Source organism: Lactuca saligna, chromosome 4 (genome assembly GCF_052625555.1).
Source record: "Lactuca saligna cultivar CGN05327 chromosome 4, ASM5262555v1, whole genome shotgun sequence".
Classification (NCBI taxonomy): Eukaryota; Viridiplantae; Streptophyta; class Magnoliopsida; order Asterales; family Asteraceae; genus Lactuca; species Lactuca saligna.
The window spans coordinates 323,231,255-323,253,777 of NC_136420.1; the positions used below are offsets into that span (position 1 = coordinate 323,231,255).

General features: G+C 39.9%; 1 protein-coding gene across 1 annotated transcript; it reads right to left on the reverse strand.

Moving 5' to 3' along the window:
* Window positions 1-7,367: 7,367 nt before the first annotated feature.
* LOC145040905 (secreted RxLR effector protein 161-like) lies at window positions 7,368-8,114 on the reverse strand. Its single transcript, XM_078988789.1, has one exon. It carries the CDS (start codon window positions 8,112-8,114, stop codon window positions 7,368-7,370), a length of 747 nt encoding a protein of 248 aa, XP_078844915.1.
* Window positions 8,115-22,523: the final 14,409 nt, after the last annotated feature.

Below are 22,523 nucleotides of genomic sequence, written 5' to 3' on the forward strand. Positions count from 1 at the left end.
CAAAAAGAGAAACATACAATGAATCATTCATATACAAGATTTAATGCATTCTTTTTTTTAATTTCAAAATTTATAAATATGCTTACTTGGAAGGGCTGCCTGCGGTTGTTCGGCTCCCGGTATCATAATCAGATGCCAAGGGCCTAAGCTGGCTTGAATCAGGTGGATTATCACTATCACTATAACATTCACTAAAAATAGAATCTTCTCCATCAAAATCTCCTGGATCTGGTCTGGTTCGCATATGGGGGAGTGGAAGAAAGGGAGGCGTTTTGGAGCCCTTTTCTTGTTTTTTTTTTTTCTGGAGACACTGAGTCCAGACTCGGTACGAGTCATACACGAAGGGTGAAGAAATGGAAGAGGGAGTGGTTGAGCTTGAGGTCTTTCTTGAAAACTTTGACATCTTGCCACAAGTTTGGATTCTTTGGATGGTGTCACAGATCTGGACTGAATCCTAGATAGAGTCCCAATCTCTGAAACTGTGTCACGACAACCTCTTCGGGAACCACTTGATTTTTGGTCAGAAGAGATTGTAAACTTGAAAATTGTATTAATGAAACTATCCTTGCTTGTCTTCTTCTTTGCTTCTGAAATCGTAATAACAATATCTATGAAATCGTAAGTTGGGTTTTCGGTTAGAGAGAGAGAGAGAGAGAGAGAGGAAGACGAAGACCTAGGCTTCTTTCTTGGTAATTGGAAGAAGAGTTACGGGCTTTAATTTTTCACATGGAATAGGCGGGGTTTTAATTTTTCGGGATTTCATTTCCCGCTTAAAAGGCGTGTTTCATTAAAAAAATCTAAAGCGACGCACTTACACGACACACAGTTTATTATAAGCGTCCTCCGTATGTATTTTTTTTCATTTTCTGACACACATTTTAGGGCACGCACAAATGCATGTTGTCTATCCTTCAAATTTTATAAGAGATGGCATTATTTTTAGGGCACACGTTTTTGCGTAGCGTAAATCACTGCGTGTCATTGTTTGCGCATCATTAAAGGCATGTTTTATAGTAGTGACTGGAAATCAAACCTTGTGGTCAAACTAAAGTTAATCAGTTAAAAAACGAAAGTTCAAAAATTTTGAGTCGAAAGTTGAATAATTTTCTCGAGCCGAAAGATGATATTTCGACTGTTGTTGTTTGCTGCCATTCATTCGTTTCTTGCATCTGAACTATTTCAGGGAAGAAGATAACATAGATTTTGAATTTAGTACTTGCAGTTTCATAAAAACGACACTTTATACCCATAAACTTAAATCATTCCAACATTTGGAGATTTGTTTTTGGGATTTCAAGAGTGTTATTTTTGCAAGAATTTTTTTAGCAACATGAACAAATTTTGTTTATTTTCATGAGAAAAGTGGTCCGAGAAGTAAAAGTTTCACAATTTGATAAATTTTATTGGCTTTTCTAGATTCGATGTTTCATTTTTGTCTTATATCGAAGGCGAGGATTGTATTGTCAAATCCACATTTAGCACTTTCTCATTCCTATTTGGAGTTTTATAATAATGTTTTGGTTATAAAAGGGGGTGGGAGAGATTATAAAATTGCTTTCAAAGTTACAAGTTTTTGGATATTCATTTTTTGGTGACTGATCATTTTTTATTGAAGACCGATGTGACCTTTAAGAAATTTTTTTTATGAAGTGATTCGAATTGGAATTCGGAAGTGGTTTGAATTTTCCATTTCCATGAAGGGTTTGGACATAATGAAGATTTTTGGGATGTGTCTTTATTGACGAGTTGTAAACTCTTTTAAGATCGAATGGATTCTTAACAAGTAAAACAAAATGTAAGCAATAGTTAGAACACACAATGAATCAAACATGTGCTAAATGATTAAAAATACAAAACCTCAGAAGAGCTCGATGAGGAACTTCTACTATCGAGGTGTGATAGGGTAACAATACGATAAAAAAGATAATTATCAAGCGTATTAAGCGTCTGAATAACGACACATGCATGCATCTTATATACTAAACCCTAATGACAAAAACATGGTTGGATAGGCCCAAACCGTGAAATTAACAGACCTAGCAAACGAGCCCAATGACACAACTCCCACATTCAAAAATCTCCCCCTTTGTGTCAATTGAGGCGAGAGATCATTTCGGTTGATTAAGAGTGGATTTCTTCACAATCTTGAATACTTTCGGTATGATGGTGAAAAGAGTTTGTCTGAAGAGAATGTACCACCGAAGCATATCCGTAAAAAATTTCTTATCGGCTTAACTGTTTTAACCACACCTGTGAATGATATCTAGAATGTGCTCCAGACAGGTGGTGGAGAATAGGTGTTTGTCATCAAGAGAGAACAAGCATTTTTGGCCTTCAGCTCTTGTAAAGATGACTGTATGAAATTTCGGGTTGATCTTACCCAGCCACATCTTGTTGATGTTGCTTTCCTTCCCAATTGGTTTGATCGTGGGCTTCTTCCTTAAGGCAGAGGTGATTTCTTGGTCCATCTTGGCAACCTCATGAATGTAACACACCAACATTCATTTGATGTTATCTATGATAGGCTTGTACCGTTGTTGATCAAATACCATAATGTTGTTCAAGAGGATCCAATCGTGCGGGTTTAAGTTTGGTAGATCGGCAAGAGAGATCATATGAACCGAGCTGTTAGAGCCTCGGGTCACCTTAAACTTCAAATTTATAAACTTTCCTGTTGGAGATTGTTTCAATACCTTGACCGATGTGATCTTTTGTGCGCTCCAGGTCAAGTATTGAGGTTGAGAGTATGTGAGATAGTAGTCAATTAGTTCTCGGTCAACCTTCGGGTCAGGAGAGGGAATAGCAGCTATTGGGTCGAAGAAATGAAATACAAAAGCCTTTCGGGTAATGGGTATGTCAAAGTGAGAGTCCCTTGAATTGTCACAGTCAAAAGAGATGGCCGGTTCAAGCCAATGAGTGTTGGGGGACTCGATTGCTTCTTGTAGTAGTTTCTCCAACGACCACAAAGAAAATAAAGCTTTTCTACATTCCATTGTGTCGTGAGCTTCTTCTTTTTTCTTTCCCTCTATTCTTCTTTCACAATGCGAAGATTTTCATCAATTTCCTGATCACATTGTCTTCTTTGAAGAGCATCTCTTCAATTTCTTCCTCATCACTATCACTAACCTTCTTCATTTTGTCTTTCACACTTGAACCCGAAGCTTCATTACCCTTCGGTTCAGTGGTGACTAACGGTTCTGATGGAATTGGAGTCTATTTGCTTGTTGGAGGTTGTGATGGTTGACCCTGAGTTACTTCTCCCCCTTGTTTCGTAGGGATAATAGGCTCCGAAACACTCTCAATACAGCTCATCATGTCAAGAGCTAGTTGTAGCTTTTCAGCCAAGTGTCGTCGAATGGTGATAGTAAGGACCGAGTCGTGAGCTTCCAAGAGATTGGAGAGAAGAGAGTGCACATGATCAACGTTGCTTTTTATAATGGCTCTCTCAGTCTTGAGATCATCAATTTCTTTGAGTGCTAGAGAGAGCTTTAGAGCTTTAGTCTTGACCTTCATGATTTTGTGAGCAAGTTCATCCATGACTTTGTTTTCCATGGCAAGATCAGCCTGGATTTTGTCAAAACGGCCATGGATTTCTGTTTGAAGCTCTGTGTTGTCAAACTTGAAACTTTGGCAGGCTTCTTCAAAGAGCTTCTTCTCAGCTTAAAGCGAACTACTAAGATTGCCAAAAGAGGCAGTAACAGTTTGAGCATTCTTCTGTGCAACAGCCTGAAGAGAATCCAGAAATACATTAGCATTAGAAACTAGTTTTTCGACATTTTCGGTCGCTTTTTTGCAATATGATGTGGATTCTTCAATAGCAGTTATTGCTTTATGGAAAAGAGAGGTGGAAGCTTCAATGGCTTTGGCAGCGTTGGAAATGGATGAGTCATGTTCCTTGACAAAGGTAGCCAACATCGCCTTGATAGCAGCCTCAGAGTAAGATTCGATTGGAGTTTGAGAGGAATAAGAGAGTAACTTGTCAAGCTTCTCATTAATATCTCGTAAATGCCTCTTCGTGATAGGAGCATCACCATCGTCAATGCTCTAAACTCTGTATGGGATGTAGTAGAAGGAATGAAACTCAACATTGTCTCCACCGAGAACAGGTTCATAGTCGTGTGGGAGAGGTGGAGATAGTGGGTTAGAAGTAACTTGGGTTTCGATTCTACAAGTAGGTGGCCCCATATCAGATACGTTGACACGAACTTGAGGTTCGGTTGTAGGTGTGGTTGTGGTGGTAAATTTGGTGAATATTAGGGTTGGAATTGGAATAGAAGTTGTAGTTGGAGATGAAATTGGTGGAAGACATGGAGCAATTGTTATTGGAACTGAGTGAGTAAGAGAAGGAAGAGGTGAAGGTCGGGTACCTTGATGAACCAGTGAAGGAGGAGGCGAATTAGCTCGGAGCGAACCCTCATGTGGAGAATGTTCACTGTCGCTTGACACTGGTTTGGGTATATGATCAGAAGGAACGTATTCTGAATCGGTTGAAGATTGAACCCTTGGTTTGTGTGCCTTCTTCTTGACCTTTCATTTCTTAGGAGCGGAAGGAGCTGCTTGTTCAGATTTTCGCTTATTAGGTGCAACAGCTTTAGAACAGGGTCCTTCCTTCTCACTTTTTCGTTCATCCTTCTTCCCTCGTTTGGCTGGTTTATCAGCAGCTTCCAGCGAGCTTTGCATTTCAGGAGTGAGCTGCCTTGTTCCTTTAGGAGTGAGTTTCTTGTATTTATTGATGAGCTTGCTTTCTCCAGAAACACACATGTACATTGATTTTGGAACCGAACTGATGAACATAAATTTCTTTGGATTAGAAACAATAATTTTTGTCGTGTGAAAAGTAGTGATTGACGACATCAACGAGTTTTCCATTGTTAGAATTTGGAACTTCTCCATCGTCCACTAAGTAACCATGGTCCAAAACCTACCACAAGAGATTTCAGAGTAGCGAGAAGCTGATTTGAGACTCTGAGCCAGTTGAGTCCATAGAATAGACCCAAAGTTCATGTTGACCCCATAATATAGACCGTAAAGAACAATCATGAACGCCTTGCTTGCCCCGTCAGACCCTGCAAGCCTCTCCAATAAACCCTTGAAGAGGAGAGTAAAAAAGGCCATTCCACTAGGGAGGAAGGCATGATTTCTTGAATTTTGTCATTGTGGTAAGAACTTTAGTATACCCCATATCATAAAACATTGTGAACAGTTGATTTCTGGTGATAGAATCGGGGTTGATCATGGAGTCCTCGACGATTAACCTTAGCAACAAACAAAACCTAGCTTTGAAAATCGACGTATTGTGATTGAATATCTTGAAAAAAATCGTCTCGTTGATTTATTGTATACCGCCGTTGAAGAGACTTGAGAAAGTAGTGACATAGGAACAGATTCCACCTTGGTTAGGGCGACCACAAGTGGTGAATATTTGAGGCATTCAAACACTTGAAGCATGTAGGAATCATATTGGAAAGGAGAGAGTTCGATTATCAGGTTTTTGTTTGGCTTGATGGTGAGAAGCAAGGACTGTGCACTTTGTTCATGAACTGAAGATGAGTCTACCATTGATGAAGCTTGAAGAGAAGAAGATGAACAGTAGAGAGAACTCACCGTTTATCACTCGATAGGATTTTGTAAGTGATAAGGATGTAAAAGTGAGATGAGAAACCCCTTTATACGATTACCATGAAAGAGAAATGTAATGATGATAATGTAGCTATAATTTCGGAAACGACGCCTAAATGGGCGTGATTCGACAACTGCAAACCCCCAAAAAGCGTGTCAGATGGCGTGACAATAGATAACGATCAATCTTCTCATGCGCCTTAATTTGAATCTTATCTTTTCACCGACTCTTTGATTTTAAAATGTTTCAAATTCCCTTTGAAATATTGACCAGCCCTTTCTCTTCACAAGCAAAAAATAGCCTTCGCTCCCAACATAGTGTATCATCACAACATACTAAACCAAAACGATACATCTGAGAAATAGCCATTAGTACCATGAGAAGAGTTGTGGAAAATCATAGAGATCTTCATGCAAGAGTGTGCCAACAAAAAAAGAAATAAAACAAATTATTTGTGGGATATTTGTAATGTCAATTAAGACGTGAAGCAATGGATCCCGAGCAAGAATCTCTTCCTTCAAAGTCAAGAGAGACTTAGAAGTGTCTGTGTGGATTCCCGTGAAAATACGATCAAATGCTTATTAAAAAGCATTGAAAGGTATCTTTTCAGAATAAGGCTATTAGGGTGGCTTTCGCTTCAATCAAATGACGAAACTTGATATAAGACCGAATGTTGGATGAAGTGCTTGTGAGACGGATCTGGCCTATAAAACAAGTAGGTTTAAACATTTTTCAATGATTTGATGATGTTGTAGAAATCTCAAAAAAAAAAAAATTAAACTGGATATTTTTGGGTAGAAAAGTCTTGGTATTAGACAATTTCATAAAAATCGCTCAAAAATAAAAAGAGATTTATTGGTACCTCCCACTAAAGTGTTTTCGTTAATACTTGGGTGAAAACTAGAATGTTTGATTGTTCACTGTCAATTCATTGTAGGTGTTGGATTTTGGGTTTCACTTAGCATGTGGTGAAACGAAACTAAGATCATGAACGCAGATGTTGTGTAACCATAAACCTTAGTGGTAAATTCTAAGAGTCTTAAGGGTTACATTCATGAAGTGAAAGATGATGGAGAAAAGTGATGAGGTGGTGAAAGAACCGAAAGTACCTCTGCTATGCGAAAGGGACCAAGCAGTTAACTCTTGACTCAATATGAGAAGAGTAAGGTAGCTTGTGACCTAAGTGAATTTATCAGCCTGATTGCGAAGAATCGATTTGTATAGATCGAATCATTAAGCCCTTACTAGAAGTCTTTGAGGCTTCGGTCAACATGCAACAACATGCTTCTAGGGAAACTAAGCTAGTATAAAGATAAAGAGAGTTATACCTGCCCCAGATTCAACATTGGAAGTTGCCCATGAGTCCTTTCAATGCGATGTTTTTGATATTTTAGTTTATATGAAAGAGAAAAATGAATAAAACTAAACACAAATTAAAAATATTTTTGATTATTTTGATTTTTCTGAAAACAAACAATAAACATAGAAAAGAAAGTAATTTTGGATTTTATGAATTTTTTGAAAATAAAGAAAAACAGAAAAGAAAATATTTTTGGATTTTTTTGAAAAGAAAAGAAAAGCATAAAATTAATTGAGAAAAGACATACATAATATACAAATATTTCACAACCGAAACTCCACCTTCGAGTGATAAAGCGAAACGGACCGAGCGTTCTGTTCATTTCGGTTCCCGATAAAACCGGAACCAAAATAGACCGAGCATTCGCTCTATTTTGCTTATCTAATTTTAATGAGGTGAAAGTGGTTTTGGTACTGATTCAGCTTCCACCATTCCCAAGCCTTGGAGTATTTTATTAAAAATTGCTTCAGGTATGACTTTCGTAAAGATGCCAGCTACTTGAACAGTGGATCGAATAAAGTGTATTTCAATGTTACCATCTTCTACGTGATCCTTGATGAAGTGGTATCTCAGTGCTATATGTTTCGTTTTTGAGTGTTGCACTAGGTTGTGACATATCTGAATAGTGCTTTCTAAGTCACAATAGAGGGGAATCTTCTTCATGTTTATGCCATAGTCTCTAAGTTGAATTTGTATCCAAATGACATGTGAAGTGCAAGATGCTGCGACAATGTATTCAGCTTCGGCTGTAGAAAGAGACACACATGTTTGTTTCATGGATTTCCAACTAATGAGCTTACCATCAAGGAATTGACACCCGCCTGTGGTGCTCTTTCGGTCCAGACCACATCCTTCGAGAACAACATCAGAGAATGCTTGAACAAAGAAGCCAGTTTTTACTGGGTACCAAAGACCGAGAGACGAGGTTCGCTTCAAGTACCTGAATATATTTTTCACAGCCGTCATATGAGGTTCAAGTGGATTAGCTTGGAACCTGGAACAATAGAAAACATAAAACATAATATCTGGTCTACTAGCAATTAGATACGTAAGAGATCCTATTATCTGACGATTGAGAGTCATATCAGCAGCTGGATTCCCTAAAGATGGTTTCAGCTTCGTTCCAAAAGCCATTGGAACTTTTTACTTTAGAATCTCCCATCATATCGAACTTTGCCAATAGAGTCTTTGTGTATGCCTCCTAATTAATGAATATGCCTTCGGGTCCATGTCTTATGTTTAGTTTATGGAAAAAGTTAATCGAACCCATTGAGCTCATCTCAAACTTTGTCTCCATCAATTTCTAGAATTCAGCCGTTAAGCTAGGATTCGTAGAATCGAAGATGATGTCATCGACATAAATTTGGACGATCATTAGGTGTTCACCCTCTTTCTTGCGGAAGAAGGTTGGGTCAACCAAACCTTGTTTGAATTTTGACATTTTAAGAAAGCGAGTTAGTGTTTCATACCAGGCTCTCGGGGCTTGCTTTAGACCATAGATCGCCTTGTCCAGAATATAGCAATAATCAGGATACTTTTCATTCATAAATCCAGGTGGTTGCTCAACGTACACCGTATCTTCTAGTTCTCCATTCAAGAACGCACACTTGACATCCATTTGAAAAACTTTGAAATTCTTGTAAGCAGCATATGCCAAAAAGATCCGAACTGATTCTAAACTTGCCACATGAGCGAAGGTTTCTTCATAGTCTATCCCTTTTTCTTAACAGTATCCCTTAACCACTTGCCTTACCTTGTTGCGTATCACGTTCCCTTCTTTGTCCATGTTGTTCTGGTATATCCATTTTAAACCAACCACCGATGCATCTTTAGGTGTGGGAATCAGTCTCCAGAGACGATTTCGCTCAAACTCATTGAGTTCGTGTTGCATAGCCTGTACCCAATCAGAGTGATCAAGTGTAGTATTCACTATTTTCGGCTCAATCTTGGAAACAAATGAGTTAAACATACGAAATTCTACTTGAGAGAATAAAGCAGTTTGCTTCGCTTTCAGTTGAGAGCGTGTAAGAACTCCCTCAGACGATTCACCAATAACTTGAGTTATGATCGCGCGTCCATTTTATGAGTGGAGGATAATTTGGATCATACCCAGGATCCAATTCAACATTTATTTCTTCTTCAAATTCTGATTGAGTATCTTCGTCATTTGTTGTTGGGTCTAATATGTGTTGCGTCTTGGGCTCGTTTTTTAGCCCAATTTTGTATCCGGATTGGGCTTGTCAATCCGTGATTTAATTATTAGGGTTTTAGTATTTATAGATGCTTGCATGCATCTTGGTACGTAGCAGTTTTAGTCGATCATTCATAACGTTTTTGTTTTTATCGATTGTAACCCTAAAAGCCTCTACAGTGGAAGTTCTTCATCGAGCTCTGCTGAGGCGTGAATCTATTGAATCATTCAGCTCATTGTTGGTTCATTCTTTTGTTTATTATTTTGTTTACATGATTCTGATAAACCTGTGTAAGATCTAAAGGATCAAAGAGTACTTTTCATCTCATCAATTGGTATCAGAGCAGGAGGCTATGTAATTCATACACATCTCTTCTGTCAAAGAAGTGATTAGGGTTCATTCCGCATTCATTGATATTTATTGAGCCGTCACTCTTTAATTGACTATCTCATTAATTATTAATTTTGCCCTAATATTACGTATTAGAAAGTCTGATCTTATAACAGGTTAAACGATCAAGCATGGACGATTCTCAATCCAATCCCATCAACATCTCTAATAGCATCGGATCAACAACCAAGATCCCAATCCTCTACGTTCAAGGCTACAAAGTGTGGACACACCATTTTGAAGATTACGTTATTGGATCGGAAGATAATAGGTATCTGATATGGGAAGCAATCACAGTTGGCCCATTCGCTCATTCAAGCACTTCAAGAATCATTAAAACTCCGAAGGAGTACAATGATCTCTTAAAAGATGTGAAGGACGTCGATCAGGACGAAAATGAAAAGTTCCAATGCAATATTAAAGCATTGAAACTAATTCGATTTGCCCTTCAATCTGACGCGTTTCGATTGGTAAGTTCATGTGGTACAACAAAGGAAAACTGGGATCGGCTACGAGAACTGTATTCCACAGATGAAGATCTGGAGCACTCGATTCAGAGCCTACTTCTCTCAGAATTTGGAGAGTTCAAGTATAAGCCAGAGGAGGTTGTTACACAAATGTGCGATCGGTTTAATCATCTTCTCAGTAAGACGATCAAACATGATATAGAAAGAAAGCTCATCGAACAGAAGGTCACTTTCTTAAATGCCTTAAGACCCGAATGGAGGGCGGTTGTGTCAACAGTTAAAGCACACAAGCAGTTTAAGTCATATTCTTTGGCGAAACTTGTGGGGATTCTGAAATCCCAGGAAAAGACTGTGTTACAAGAGAAAAGTATGGTCTCAAACTTTGGGTCCTTGGCCCTTCATTCAAAGGGTAAGAGCACAACAGAAGAAGAAGAAGATCTGAATCCGGGAGACTACGATCTGACATCTGAAGACTATGCCATGATGGTGTCAAATCCCAGGAGGTTCATCAAGAAGAAGTTTCCTACTAACAAGAACTGAAACTAGGAAGGAAGCTACAGCGCTGAGAAAGCAAAAGAGGAGCTGAAGGTTGAAGAAAATGGAAGAGAAGGATGATGAGAAGGATGAAGAAGCGAATCTCCTGAAAAGACTAGAGGAGATTAAATGGACGAAAGCTGCTACAAATCCCTCCATGAATGCTCTAATTGTGCAAGGTTTGGTAGATGATGATGAGTTCGGTGGTGTACAGGTATGGTCGACCGACTAAGAATATGATGAAGTGAGAAAGCCTACTCATGGAAAGGCTTATGTGGTGAAGAGTGGTGACGCTAGTGGAAGATGCTTGATGGTGACAGATGTATCCCAGATGAGGGGATACAATACTGATGGTGGAAACAAAGTGACTAAGGAGCGAGAGGATGTGTGCTTTACAGCAAAGCCTCTAAGTGTGCAGATCAATGAACTTGATGAACTAATCAAGAAGGTACAATCCGTTTTTGTTTCGTTTAAAATCCCACAAACATCGTATGAAAAAGAATTAAATAACTTGAATTCAAGAATTTCAAATCTAGATAGTTGTTTAACTCAAACACGTGTCATGAATTCAAATCTAACTGGCCAAATGAGCAGGGTGTCATCCAAGAGTTAGGAGCGAAAAATGTGGATTGAGCAGAAGGAGTTGGAGCTGGTTAGCTCTAGAGATGAAAATATCTATTTGCAAAGAGACAATCTTAAATTGTTAAAACAGAGAAACGTTTTTTGTTTGATTGCAAAAAGACTTTATAGTAACATTACACAACTACATTTGGACTGTGAAATAGGCCAGAAAATACATCGTATGATTTTGCCCATTCTTGAGCTAAAGGAGGATGAAATTGATGCCGAAGCATACAACTGTGAAATCTCTGTAGAGGATGAGGTTGACTGTTCAGAGTTTATTAAGAGCGAACCTGAAAACCACAAAAACTTGATTTCTGAAAATTTTGTGGAATTCGCTCGTTTATCCAAAAGTAAGTCCCCAGTCCTTAAAGAAAAAGTCGTTGTTTACCAAAAGGTAGGAACAACTCCCAATCAAGTTTATAAGGTCACAGGATTAACCGAACATCAGACAGCCGAACTCATTGCGCTGGTGAATGAAGATAATATAGATGGTTGTGATGAGTATTTCTGGTCTGCACCGATAGACAACGCAGATGAAACAGTTGGTTTGTCGGAGCGAACATCCTGGAAGGCCAAAGTTGGATACGTGGCAGAACCACTAAATAAACCTACCAACTATGACGTACCCAGTACCGGTGGAACAAAAGAGGTTCCAATGGAATACGTCTCCTCAACAAGCGAAACCACTTCCATGAAAAGTGAACCTCTTGTTCAGAATCCAAAATATAAGGCAAATATTCACAAACAATCGAAACAAGTGAACAATCAAAAGCACCAGAGGAATCTGAGATACAAGAAAAATCTCTCAGGGCGAAAGCAATTTTGGCACTCCCAAAATCCTCAATACACTCATATTAATAGAAACTCCAAGCCAAAAGGAGAAGAGAATAAAGATAAAGGGAGCTTCGGTCGGTTGGATCAAAAGAACCGAAAGAAGACTTTCGGGCAACAAAAAGTACAAGACCAAATGAATAGGTTCGGTCCTGATAGCAACAGCAACCAAAAGCCCGGTTTCGGTCCATCAAACAACAACAAACAAAGACCTGAGTTAAGTCCATCAAGCTTTTATAGCCGAAAATGCAGTTTCAGCCCATCAACAAATAGCAACCGAAGGATCGGCTTTGGTCTTTCAAATGATCAAAATCAAAAAGATCATCTCAAACCTGAAGTCAGGAAAGATTCTCACTCTAAATTCTATTCCTCTAATCCTTCTCGTTCTCATTCCTCTTCTAAGCCTAATTCGCATCCTACACTAAACTCACAGTCGACGAAGGATTTGAAAGGAAAAAGTAAGATTTCCTCAGCAAATGAAGACATAAAGCAAGCTAAAGTCCAAACTCCTGAACCTAAATCCAAAACACTTGAAACAAACCCTAATAAAAGAAAAGTCTTTACTATTAAAAGGAAAGATAAAACAACCTTAATAAAACGAACTTATCTTGTTGATGCTTCTCTTGTTATTCCTGTTTCTGTGAAAGGCTCACAAGGACCCAAGAAACTTTGGGTTCCTAAATCTGCTTAATTATTGCAGATTATAAGTGACGAGCAGTTCGACGAAGAATGGTACATAGACAGTGGCTGCTCGCGTCACATGCCAGGAAGAAAGGAAGAACTAAGGGAGTTTCGGTCCCTTCAAAACGGTGGTAACGTCAAGTTTGGTAACAACTCCTATGGAACGATCAAGGGTTATGGGATGATAACCAATGGAGATTTTACAATCAGGAAGGTGGCTTATGTAGAGGAATTGCAGCATAACCTCATCAATGTGTCTCAACTGGTGGGAGGCACAGGTTTTAAAGTTTCGTTCGATGATGAAGGTTCAAAAATAATAGAGAAGAGGACCAACAAAGTGATGCTCAAGTCAGAACGAAAAGGTGAAATGTTCCCTCTGAATCTCAACCCAATCAAAGGAAAACTAGCCATATGTCTATTGTCTAAAGCTCATTCAAACGAAAGCTAGTTGTGGCACTGATGGCTCTCGCACCTCAACTTCAAATACATCAACAAGCTAGTTATCGGTGATCATGTTCGGGGTCTTCCACTGCTCAATTTCGATCGAGAACATTTATGTGCTGCTTGTGAAATGGGGAAAAAAAGTTTCCAAAGTCACCCAACAATCATATATACAAAAGTTGTTGAACCACTTGAGTTGCTTAACATTGACTTATGCGGTCCATCATCAATTGAGAGCGTTGGCGGTAACAAATACATCCTTGTTATTGTTGATGACTTCTCAAGGTTTACTTGGGAGTTCTTTCTAAAACTCAAATCCGAGGCAACTCCCAAGCTGAAGATCTTTATTAAGCAGGTTGAAGTGCAACTGAGAAAATTCGTTCGAAACATCAGGAGCGATAATGGACTAGAATTCAAGAACGAAGAATTAGAAGATTTCTTAGCATAAAAAGGCACGACTCACAATTTCTCATCCCCCTATACTCCTCAATAGAACGGAATTGTCGAAAGGCGAAACCGATCCCTGTGTGAGGCAGCCCGAACCATGCTGAGTTTTTCCTCTCTTCCTCTATATTTCTAGGCAGACGCCATTGCTGCAGCTTGCTACACTCAAAACAGGTCTTGTCTCAATAAGCGTTTCTCTATGACCCCCTATGAGATTCTTAACAACAGGAAGTCGAATGTCAAGTTCTTCCATGTGTTCGACTCGAGGTGCTTCATCTTCAACTCCAAAGAGCATCACAACAAATTCGATGTCAAAGCTGATGAAGGCATCTTTCTGGGATACTCTCTTACTTCAAAGGCGTACAGGGTTCTGAATAAGCATTCTAAACGTATTGAAGAAACCTATTATGTGACATTTGATGACAATTATGTCAAGAAGTTGAAGTCTACTGAAGGAACAATTGGAGAGATTTTCTCTCAAACCGGTCAGGTCACAGCATCAATCGCCAATCTTTTTGACCAGTTCATGGATTTATTTGATGAACCTGAGAAGGCAATTCATTCTGAAGCTGGAGCTACAGACAACAAAGTAGATCACCATAAGAATATTGTTGAAGATGCAGCCAAATGAATGACAGAAGAAGAACTCGTTAGAAACGAACCTCCTCAAAGCAATACTTCAGTCGATGGGGAGAATCAAGTGTCTTCTGATCAAGATGACTCACAAATCCAGGGGGAGAATCCAATCTTTGGCAGACCCGAATGTACAGCACGACCCGAAAGCTCGGTTGCACCCGAAAGTCTGGCACGACCCGAAAGCCCGGTTACACCCGAAAGTCCGAAACGACCCGAAATTCCTGTAGCAACCGAAAGTCCGAAAGAAACAGAAAGTCCTGTAACACCCGAAGGTCCGGAACAGCTCGCAAGCCAAATAAAAGAAGGATTTTTTGGTTCACATCCAGATGGTTCATCATCTGTCGAGGGGGAGAATTCCGATAAGCTTTATGATGATGATTTACAATCAGAGTTGGAAGAAGAAGTAAATGTTGAGTTGGATCCCTCTTATGATCCAAATTATCCTCCTTTCATCAAATGGACCAGAGATCACCCTGTATCTGAAATAGTGGCTGATGCATCAGAAAACGTTCTAACTTGATCACAACTAAAAACGAAGCAAACTGCTCTATTCTCCAAAGTAGAATTATGCATGTTTAATTCATTCATCTCCAAAATAGCTCCGAAGACCGTCAATACTGCTCTCGATCATTTTAATTGGGTTCAGGAAATCCAAGACAAACTCAATGAGTTCAAAAGAAATAAGGTCAAGAGACGTATTCCAACACCGAAAGATGCCTCAATTGTCGGTCTCAAATGGGTATTCAGAAACAAACTGGACAAGGAGGGCAATGTGATCCGGAATAAGGCTCGGCTAGTGGTGAAAAGATATTGCCAGGAAGAAGGAATCGATTACGAAGAGACATTCGCTCCAGTTGCAAGATTGGAATCAGTTCGAATATTTCTTGCCTATGCCGCACACAAGAACTTTGAGGTCTACCAGATGGATGTGAAGTGTGCCTTTCTGAATGGCGAACTTGAAGAAACCGTGTACATGGAGCAACCTCCTGGTTTTGTAAATGAAAAGCATCCAAATCACTGCTACATCTTGGATATGGCGGTTTATGGTTTGAAACAAGCTCCTAGGGCATGGCATGAAACTTAACTAAGTTTTTAAAGATTTCTAAATTTAAACAAGGTTCGGTTGACCCAACCTTCTTTCGTAAAAAAAGAAGGTAACCACCTGATGATTGTTCAAATCTACATCAACGATATCATCTTTGGCTCCACGAATCCCAGCCTAACAGCTGAATTCAGGAAGTTGATGGAGACTGAATTTGAAATGAGCTCAATAGGTCTGATTAACTTTTTCCTTGGTTTAAATATTAGACAGGGACCCGAAGGTATCTTTATCAACCAGGAAGCATACACAAAGTCTCTCTTTGTCAAATTCAGCATGATGGGAGACTCAAAGGTCAAAGTCCCTATGGCATTTGGCACCAAGCTCACACCATCTTTGGAGAAACTGGCTGTCGACATCACGCTATATCGCCAAATGATTGGTTCCCTAATGTACCTCACAGTTAGCAGGCCCGATATAATGTTTTCAGTATGCTATTATGCCAGGTTTCAAGCAAATCCTTGTGAACCACACATGCTGGCAGTGAAGAATATTTTCTGGTAGTTGAAGCAAACCACCTCTCTCGGTCTCTGGTATCCCTCAAACTCAGGCTTCTTTGTTCAAGCCTACTCAGATGCAGACTTAGGTGGATGCGGTCTAGATCGAAAAAGCACCACAAGAGGCTGCCAATTCCTAGACGGAAAGTTAGTTAGCTGGTAATCGAAGAAACAAACATGTGTTTCTCTATCTACAGTCGAAGCAGAGTACATTGCAGCCGTCTCCTGCACATCACAAGTGATTTGGATCCAAAGCCAACTCCAGGATTATGGACTCAATATGAAAAAGTTCCCACTATATTGTGACTCAAAAAGTGCAATTAGGATCTGTCATAACCCAGTGCAACACTCCAAGACCAAGCATATAGCACTAAGGTATCACTTTATTAAGGATCATGTGGAAGATGGAAATGTCGAAATTCACTTTGTTCGAACCACTGATCAACTGGCTGACATCTACACCAAAGCCCTTCCTGAAGCAAGTTTCAATTAAATCCTGCAAGGCCTGGGTATGATGGAATCGGAGTCAGTACCAAAAACACCTTCTCAAAACTAAAAGTTGAAAGCGAAATGAACCAAACGCTCGGTCTATTTCGGGCGTGGTTCAAACGGGAACCGAAATGAACCGAACGCTTGGTCTATTTTCGGTTCGGTCCCACTAAACTTGTTTTCGCTTATCTTAAAAAAAGGTGGTGTCTTTGATTGTATACTTTTGTTTTGTTCCTCTCTTAACTAACAAATCAAATCCTTTTTTTTTTGTCTTTACTTCTGTTCACGTTAGCGGTTTCTGGAATATTGATGGGGCAGGTATCATTCTCACACTTTTTACTAGCTAAGTGTCCCTAGAAGCATGCTGCTGCATGTTGTCCAAAGCCTCATTTGATTATGCATAAAGCCTTACTGACTGGGTATATACAAACCTTGTCTTCCCAATTAGGCTGTTAAATTTATTCTAATCATGAGCTACCTTACTCTTTTCTCATATGAGTTAAGAGTTTTCTGCTTGGTCACTCTTTTATAGTGGAGGTACTTTGATTTCTTTACAACACCTCAAACATTTTTCTCCATTATATTTCGGTTCATTTATGTAACCCTTAAGACTCTCAAATATAACCACTGAGGTTTATGGTTACACAATCTCTGTGTTTATGATCTTAGCTTCATGTCACTACGTGCTAAGTGAAACCCACAATTCAATACCAACAATGCATTGACGGTGAACAATTAAAATTGCTCTAGCTTTCACCCATGAATTAACGAATCCACCCAAGTGGTTGTACCATGAAATCTCAAAATTTCTTTTTGTGTGATTCTTATGAAATTGTTAGATACCATAACATTTCTTCCTTTAGAATCCAGTTTTAATTTTTTTTTGGGATTTCATACTAAACATTTCCAACAAGTCACTAAATATTATCCAAACCTACTTGTTCAACAGATCACATCGGTCTCACAGGTACTTTGTTCGGTTTCGGTCTTATGTCGAGATCCAGAAATCTGAACTGAAGCGAAAGCCACCCTTCTAAGCCTCATCAAAAGATGCCTTTCAACACTTCTTAACAAGTGCTTGATGGTAATTCAACGGGAAACCACACAGACACTTTAAAGTCTCTCTTGACTTTGAAGGATGAGATTCGTGCCCGGGATCCGTTGTTTCGTGTCTATATTAACATCATAAATTCCCACATAGATATAGCTTTATTTCTTTATCTTTGACACTCTATGCATGAAAATCTTTGATTTTCCAAAAGTCTGGTTCGGTTCTCTACCAGCTACTCTCCCTTATGAAGCTTCGGTTATTAATAATGTACTTAACAAGGAAACACTGTGGTTTTTATAAGTCCTTGCTTTTCTTTACTGATGACAACTCATTTAAAAGATAAGATGCTGAATCAGCCAAAAGATTAACGGTTTCAACAGTGATTTGACGGGCACGTGTGCAAAAGGCAACAATATTCTCTCTCATGCGTAATCATTGGGGACGCTAATTGTTAATTTTCAATCACATCAAGCACCGCTCCGAGTTGCGAGAAGATTTGGGGGCGAATTTTTCTCTCTCCTCCATAACCGATATAAAGGGTTCAACCCTGGATGTTTTCCCTCTTCATCGCAACCCACAAAGCAAACAAAGGTTTTTCTCCCACTGTTCATCTTCTTCTTTGAAGCATTCAACAATGGCGGATTCCTCCTCAGTCCATGAAACCTCTTCTCGATCTACCATTCTTCCAATCAGACCTCAGCAAAGCCTGGTCATCGATCTCAACCCAATCTCCTATGATGCATTTATGTATCCCATAGTGGAGTGTCTCAAATACTCTCCACTAATTCTCGCAATCTCCAAGGTTGAAATTGTGCCTATCGAATGTCACTCGTAGATTTTCTCCACCGCTCACTACGACAAATCTGTTGATCGTATCTACTTCGCTATTCTTGACAACAAATCCTCCATTTCCAAGAAACGATTTTGCTGGCTTCTAGCGTTTGCACCTGACGAATCAAGGGTTAACCCTGATTCAATCTCTGTGTGTCAACTTTTCTCCATGTTTTACAACATGGGTTACACATAAATCCTTACGACCGTGACAAAATTCAAGATGTCATGCCTTCCTCCTTAATGGAACGGATTTTTCACGATCTTATTCGAGGGTTTATCTGAGCGGAGTGCAAGTTTTGACGAGGCTAGCCGATTATTCATGACCATCCTTTATGGTATGTACAATGGGATCAACCTTGATTACAGCTCGGTCCTTTGGAAACCGTTGATTCAAAGCCTCGGCTCCACTTCTCAGCACACTGAAATCTCATATGCCAGGTTTTGGACGATCGTCACCAAATGGGCTATGGACAAGTATCATGTCCCCACTGTGGCCAATTCTCCTCTTTCCTCGATTGGTGTGTTTCATACCACTAAGATTATTGTAACTGATCCATCCAAATTCATTTTTGTTGGCTCAATTCTAGAGTCCATGTATAATGGTGTATCCAAGGAGAGCCGAATCTTCAAAACGTACAAGGAGTTTCCTCCTTCGGGTCCGAGAGAGTTGACAACCGAGATGATTCATTCTATTAATGAAGCAGACAAACCTACTACCAGGGGCAAGAAACCAGAGAAGGGGAAAATCAAGAAAGCAGCAAAAGGAGCAAAAGGCCCTACTCCTAAGAAGAGAAAGTTAACAAAAGCAGCCCAATCCCCTCCACCGAAGAAGAAGAAAACACAACCTAAGCATAAACTTGTTCTTGCTTCTTCTTCGAGCGATTCAGACAATGAAGGTTCCGAATCTGAGTCGATTCGAGGCAACTCTCCTCCCTGTTCTCCTATACATGAGGTACCTGTTACAACCGACCCTATATCTTCTCCACCTATCACTATATCTGTTTCCATTCCCATCATAACCTCATCTATTTCTATACCCCCATAACTACCTCTACTCACATTCCACCCACTTCTATTCCTATACCACCACCCATTTTCTCTGAAGCCACCAAAACACCAACTACTGGAGTTCGAACCAACGTATCTTATACGGGGGATCGTACTTCAGCACCCGAACCTACTCCCACAAATGGACCATCCACATCACCTTTATCTCCCACTCACTCAGCCGAAACCGAGACATTTCTTAGAGGGGAAGATATGACCTTCGATTCCATTTACTACAACCACTACCAGGTTCAAAGGAATGATGATGATGATGCTCCTGTCACCAAAAAGCACATCAAGGAACTCCACGAGAAGATTGATAATCTCGTCGCTTCTTCCTCTTCCTCAAAGTCCCATATCTCGGAAGCTGCCACTAAGGGGATGGTGGATACTTTCACCAAGGCACACGAAGCCTCAATCAACTCCGCTACTGCTGCTATCGACAAATCAACAAAGGCTTGTGCTGCGGCGACCGTAAAAGTCGAAAAACTATTTGAAGATGCTAACATCTTTCTGGAGTCTTTGCAGGGGCAGCCGAAACTAATGCCATGAAGGTTAGTTCGGTTGTGGTTAAGCTGGCCACTTCCTTACAAACAGAAAAACAACATTTCGCCAATCTTCATCAAACCCTCAAAGAAGACAACCAAATTTTTCAGTCATCCGTTGAAGATCGTCTGCTCAAGTTCCAACAAACCCTTGCAACGGAATATTCTTCAAGGGATGACCTTTCCCGCAAAACATTTGAGCTACAACTTACAAGTCATCAACTCTCCCAAGCAGAGAAGGAGGTCGACTCTCTTTGGTCGGAGAAAGCTGTGGTCAAAAGTTGTGTTTCGGATGTTCACGGAGCCCTCTCCAATATCATTGAAGCCCATGATTCGATTCTCAACTACTCGGTGAGGCGAACTCTTGCTGAGAAGCTTTCTCCTGGCATTGCCTTACTTAGCCGAATAGAGGGGCTTCCTAAGCCAGTGGACCATCCGAAACAAGGAGGAGAAAAGACTGCAAAGGGCAAAGCTCAATCTCAACCTCCTCCTATTTCCAAATCTCAATCTCAACCACTTCCAGTTTCTTCATCAGTTCTCGAACCAACAACTGTTCCTGCATCAGGTTCGGGTGCTCAAGACAAAGGCAAATAGGTTCTTAATGACAGTGATGGAAGTGAAGATAAAGAAACTATTGCTGACATTCTAAAGAAAAAGGCTAGGGAGAAGGAGCTTGATACAAATTCTCGGATTGCTAGGGAGGCCGAAGCTAATGAAAGGAAGATAAATGAGGCTCGTGATCTCCTTGAAAGCCGAAAAACCCTATTCTCTCCTTGGACTCTTGAAGATCTTGTCAAAGAAGCTATTGAGTCCCCCAATATCCTTTGGCTTGAACCCATGATCTCCTTGGACCGGTTCAATTCGGTTGATTCTCATTTTTACATGCCCTTGACCCGAAAGGCTTTCATCTTTCATGCATTCTCCCATATAGCTGAAGTCCCTCATCCTCACTTGAAGGTTGATAGGGAACTTATCGATTTCTATCTGAGGACTGCTCAACCTCAGTATCAGATGTGGATTGCACAGAAGATTATCAACGTTCGGGTCCTCAAACCCGTTCGGGAGGGTAACTTCACAAATGTCAGATTCAAGGTCTTGAGGGGGTCCGACGAAGCCGAACATGGCATTTCTCTCGCTGATCTTCCCAATCTAAATCCTCATGACTGGATAATCTTGCACAACATCCTCCTCATCAATGAAATGGAATATGGGTCAATCATAGATCATTTGAAGAGGATGTTGGTGTGTTACAATTTGGAGGTTGCCAAGTTGGATCAAGAAGTTGCAAGTGTACTCAGAAAGAAGCCTACTATCACTCCAGTTGGTTCTGCAAGTGATTTGAATAGAATGCAGATGGGGAAGATTGACCCAAAACGAAACTCAGTCATGTTCACCAGGGCAGAAGGTCAGAAATGCCTATTCGCTTTGGCTGACAAACATCTTTACACCACTTTCTGCTTGGAGCATGTTCTGGGGATCATCAATCGATGCAAGCAGAATTCTGAAAAGTGATAAGAAATACTTCGACGACATGATCAACTGGTATATTCATTTCCGACAAACACTTCTGGCCATTATTCCTTTGCTTGTTCAAGACTGTGAAGAAAGCTGGTGCCGCAGGTTCAAGTAAGCCGAAATAAGGTCTCGCCCCAATTGATGCAAAGGGGGGATTGTCGGGTCTAATATATTTTGCATCTTGGACTCGTTTCGTAGCCCAGTTTTGTATCCGGATTAGGCTTGTCAATCCGTGATTTAAATATTAAGGTTTTAGTATTTATAGATGCTTGCATGCATCTTGGTACGTAGCAGTTTTAGTCGATCATTCATAACGTTTTTGTTTTTATCGATTGTAACCCTAAAAGCCTCTACAGCGGAAGTTCTTCATCGAGCTCTGCTGAGGCATGAATCTATTGAATCATTTAGCTCATTATTGGTTCATTCTTTTGTTTATTATTTTGTTTACATGATTCTGATAAACCTATGTACGATCTAAACGATCAAAGAGTATTTTTCATCTCATCATTTGTATTATGATTCTCCCTCTCGAATGACAAAAACAATTTCAATGTCCGGATCAGAATTCTCCCCCTCGATTGGACTTTCGTGGTTCATTGTTGGAAATGTGTTCTCCCCTGGAATGAGGAGAGTTTTGGTGTTGTTTCGCTTGAGCTTTGAGATTCGTTATGACCTTGAGGTTTGCTTTGAATTGGAGGTTCGCTTTGAACTTGAGGTTCACATTCCATGTCTTTTGCAGCTTCGTCGATTAACTTTTTCAAGTTGTCAACCTGATTGTCAGCGGCTTTCATTTCAAAGAGAATGGTGTTCTCTGGTTCATCAAAGAGCATCATGTATTCTTCAAACATATTAGATGTTGGAACTGAGACTTGACCTGTTCTAGGAAAGATCTCTTCTATTGGTCCTTCAGTCGTCGAGAGTTTCTTTAGGTAATTATCATCAAATGTGACATAATAGGTTTCCTCGATTTTCTTTGAACGTTTATTTAGAACCCTATATACCTTTGAAATGAGTGAGTAACCAAGAAAAATTCCTTCGTCTGCCTTTACAACAAACTTGTTTCGATTCTCTTTAGAATTAAAAATGAAGCACCTGGAACCAAAGACATGGAAAAACTTTACATTAGGCTTGCGATCATTCAAAATTTCATACGGAGTGATGGAAAATCGCTTATTGATTAAGGATCAGTTCTGAGTATAGAATGCAGTAGCAATTACATCAGCCCA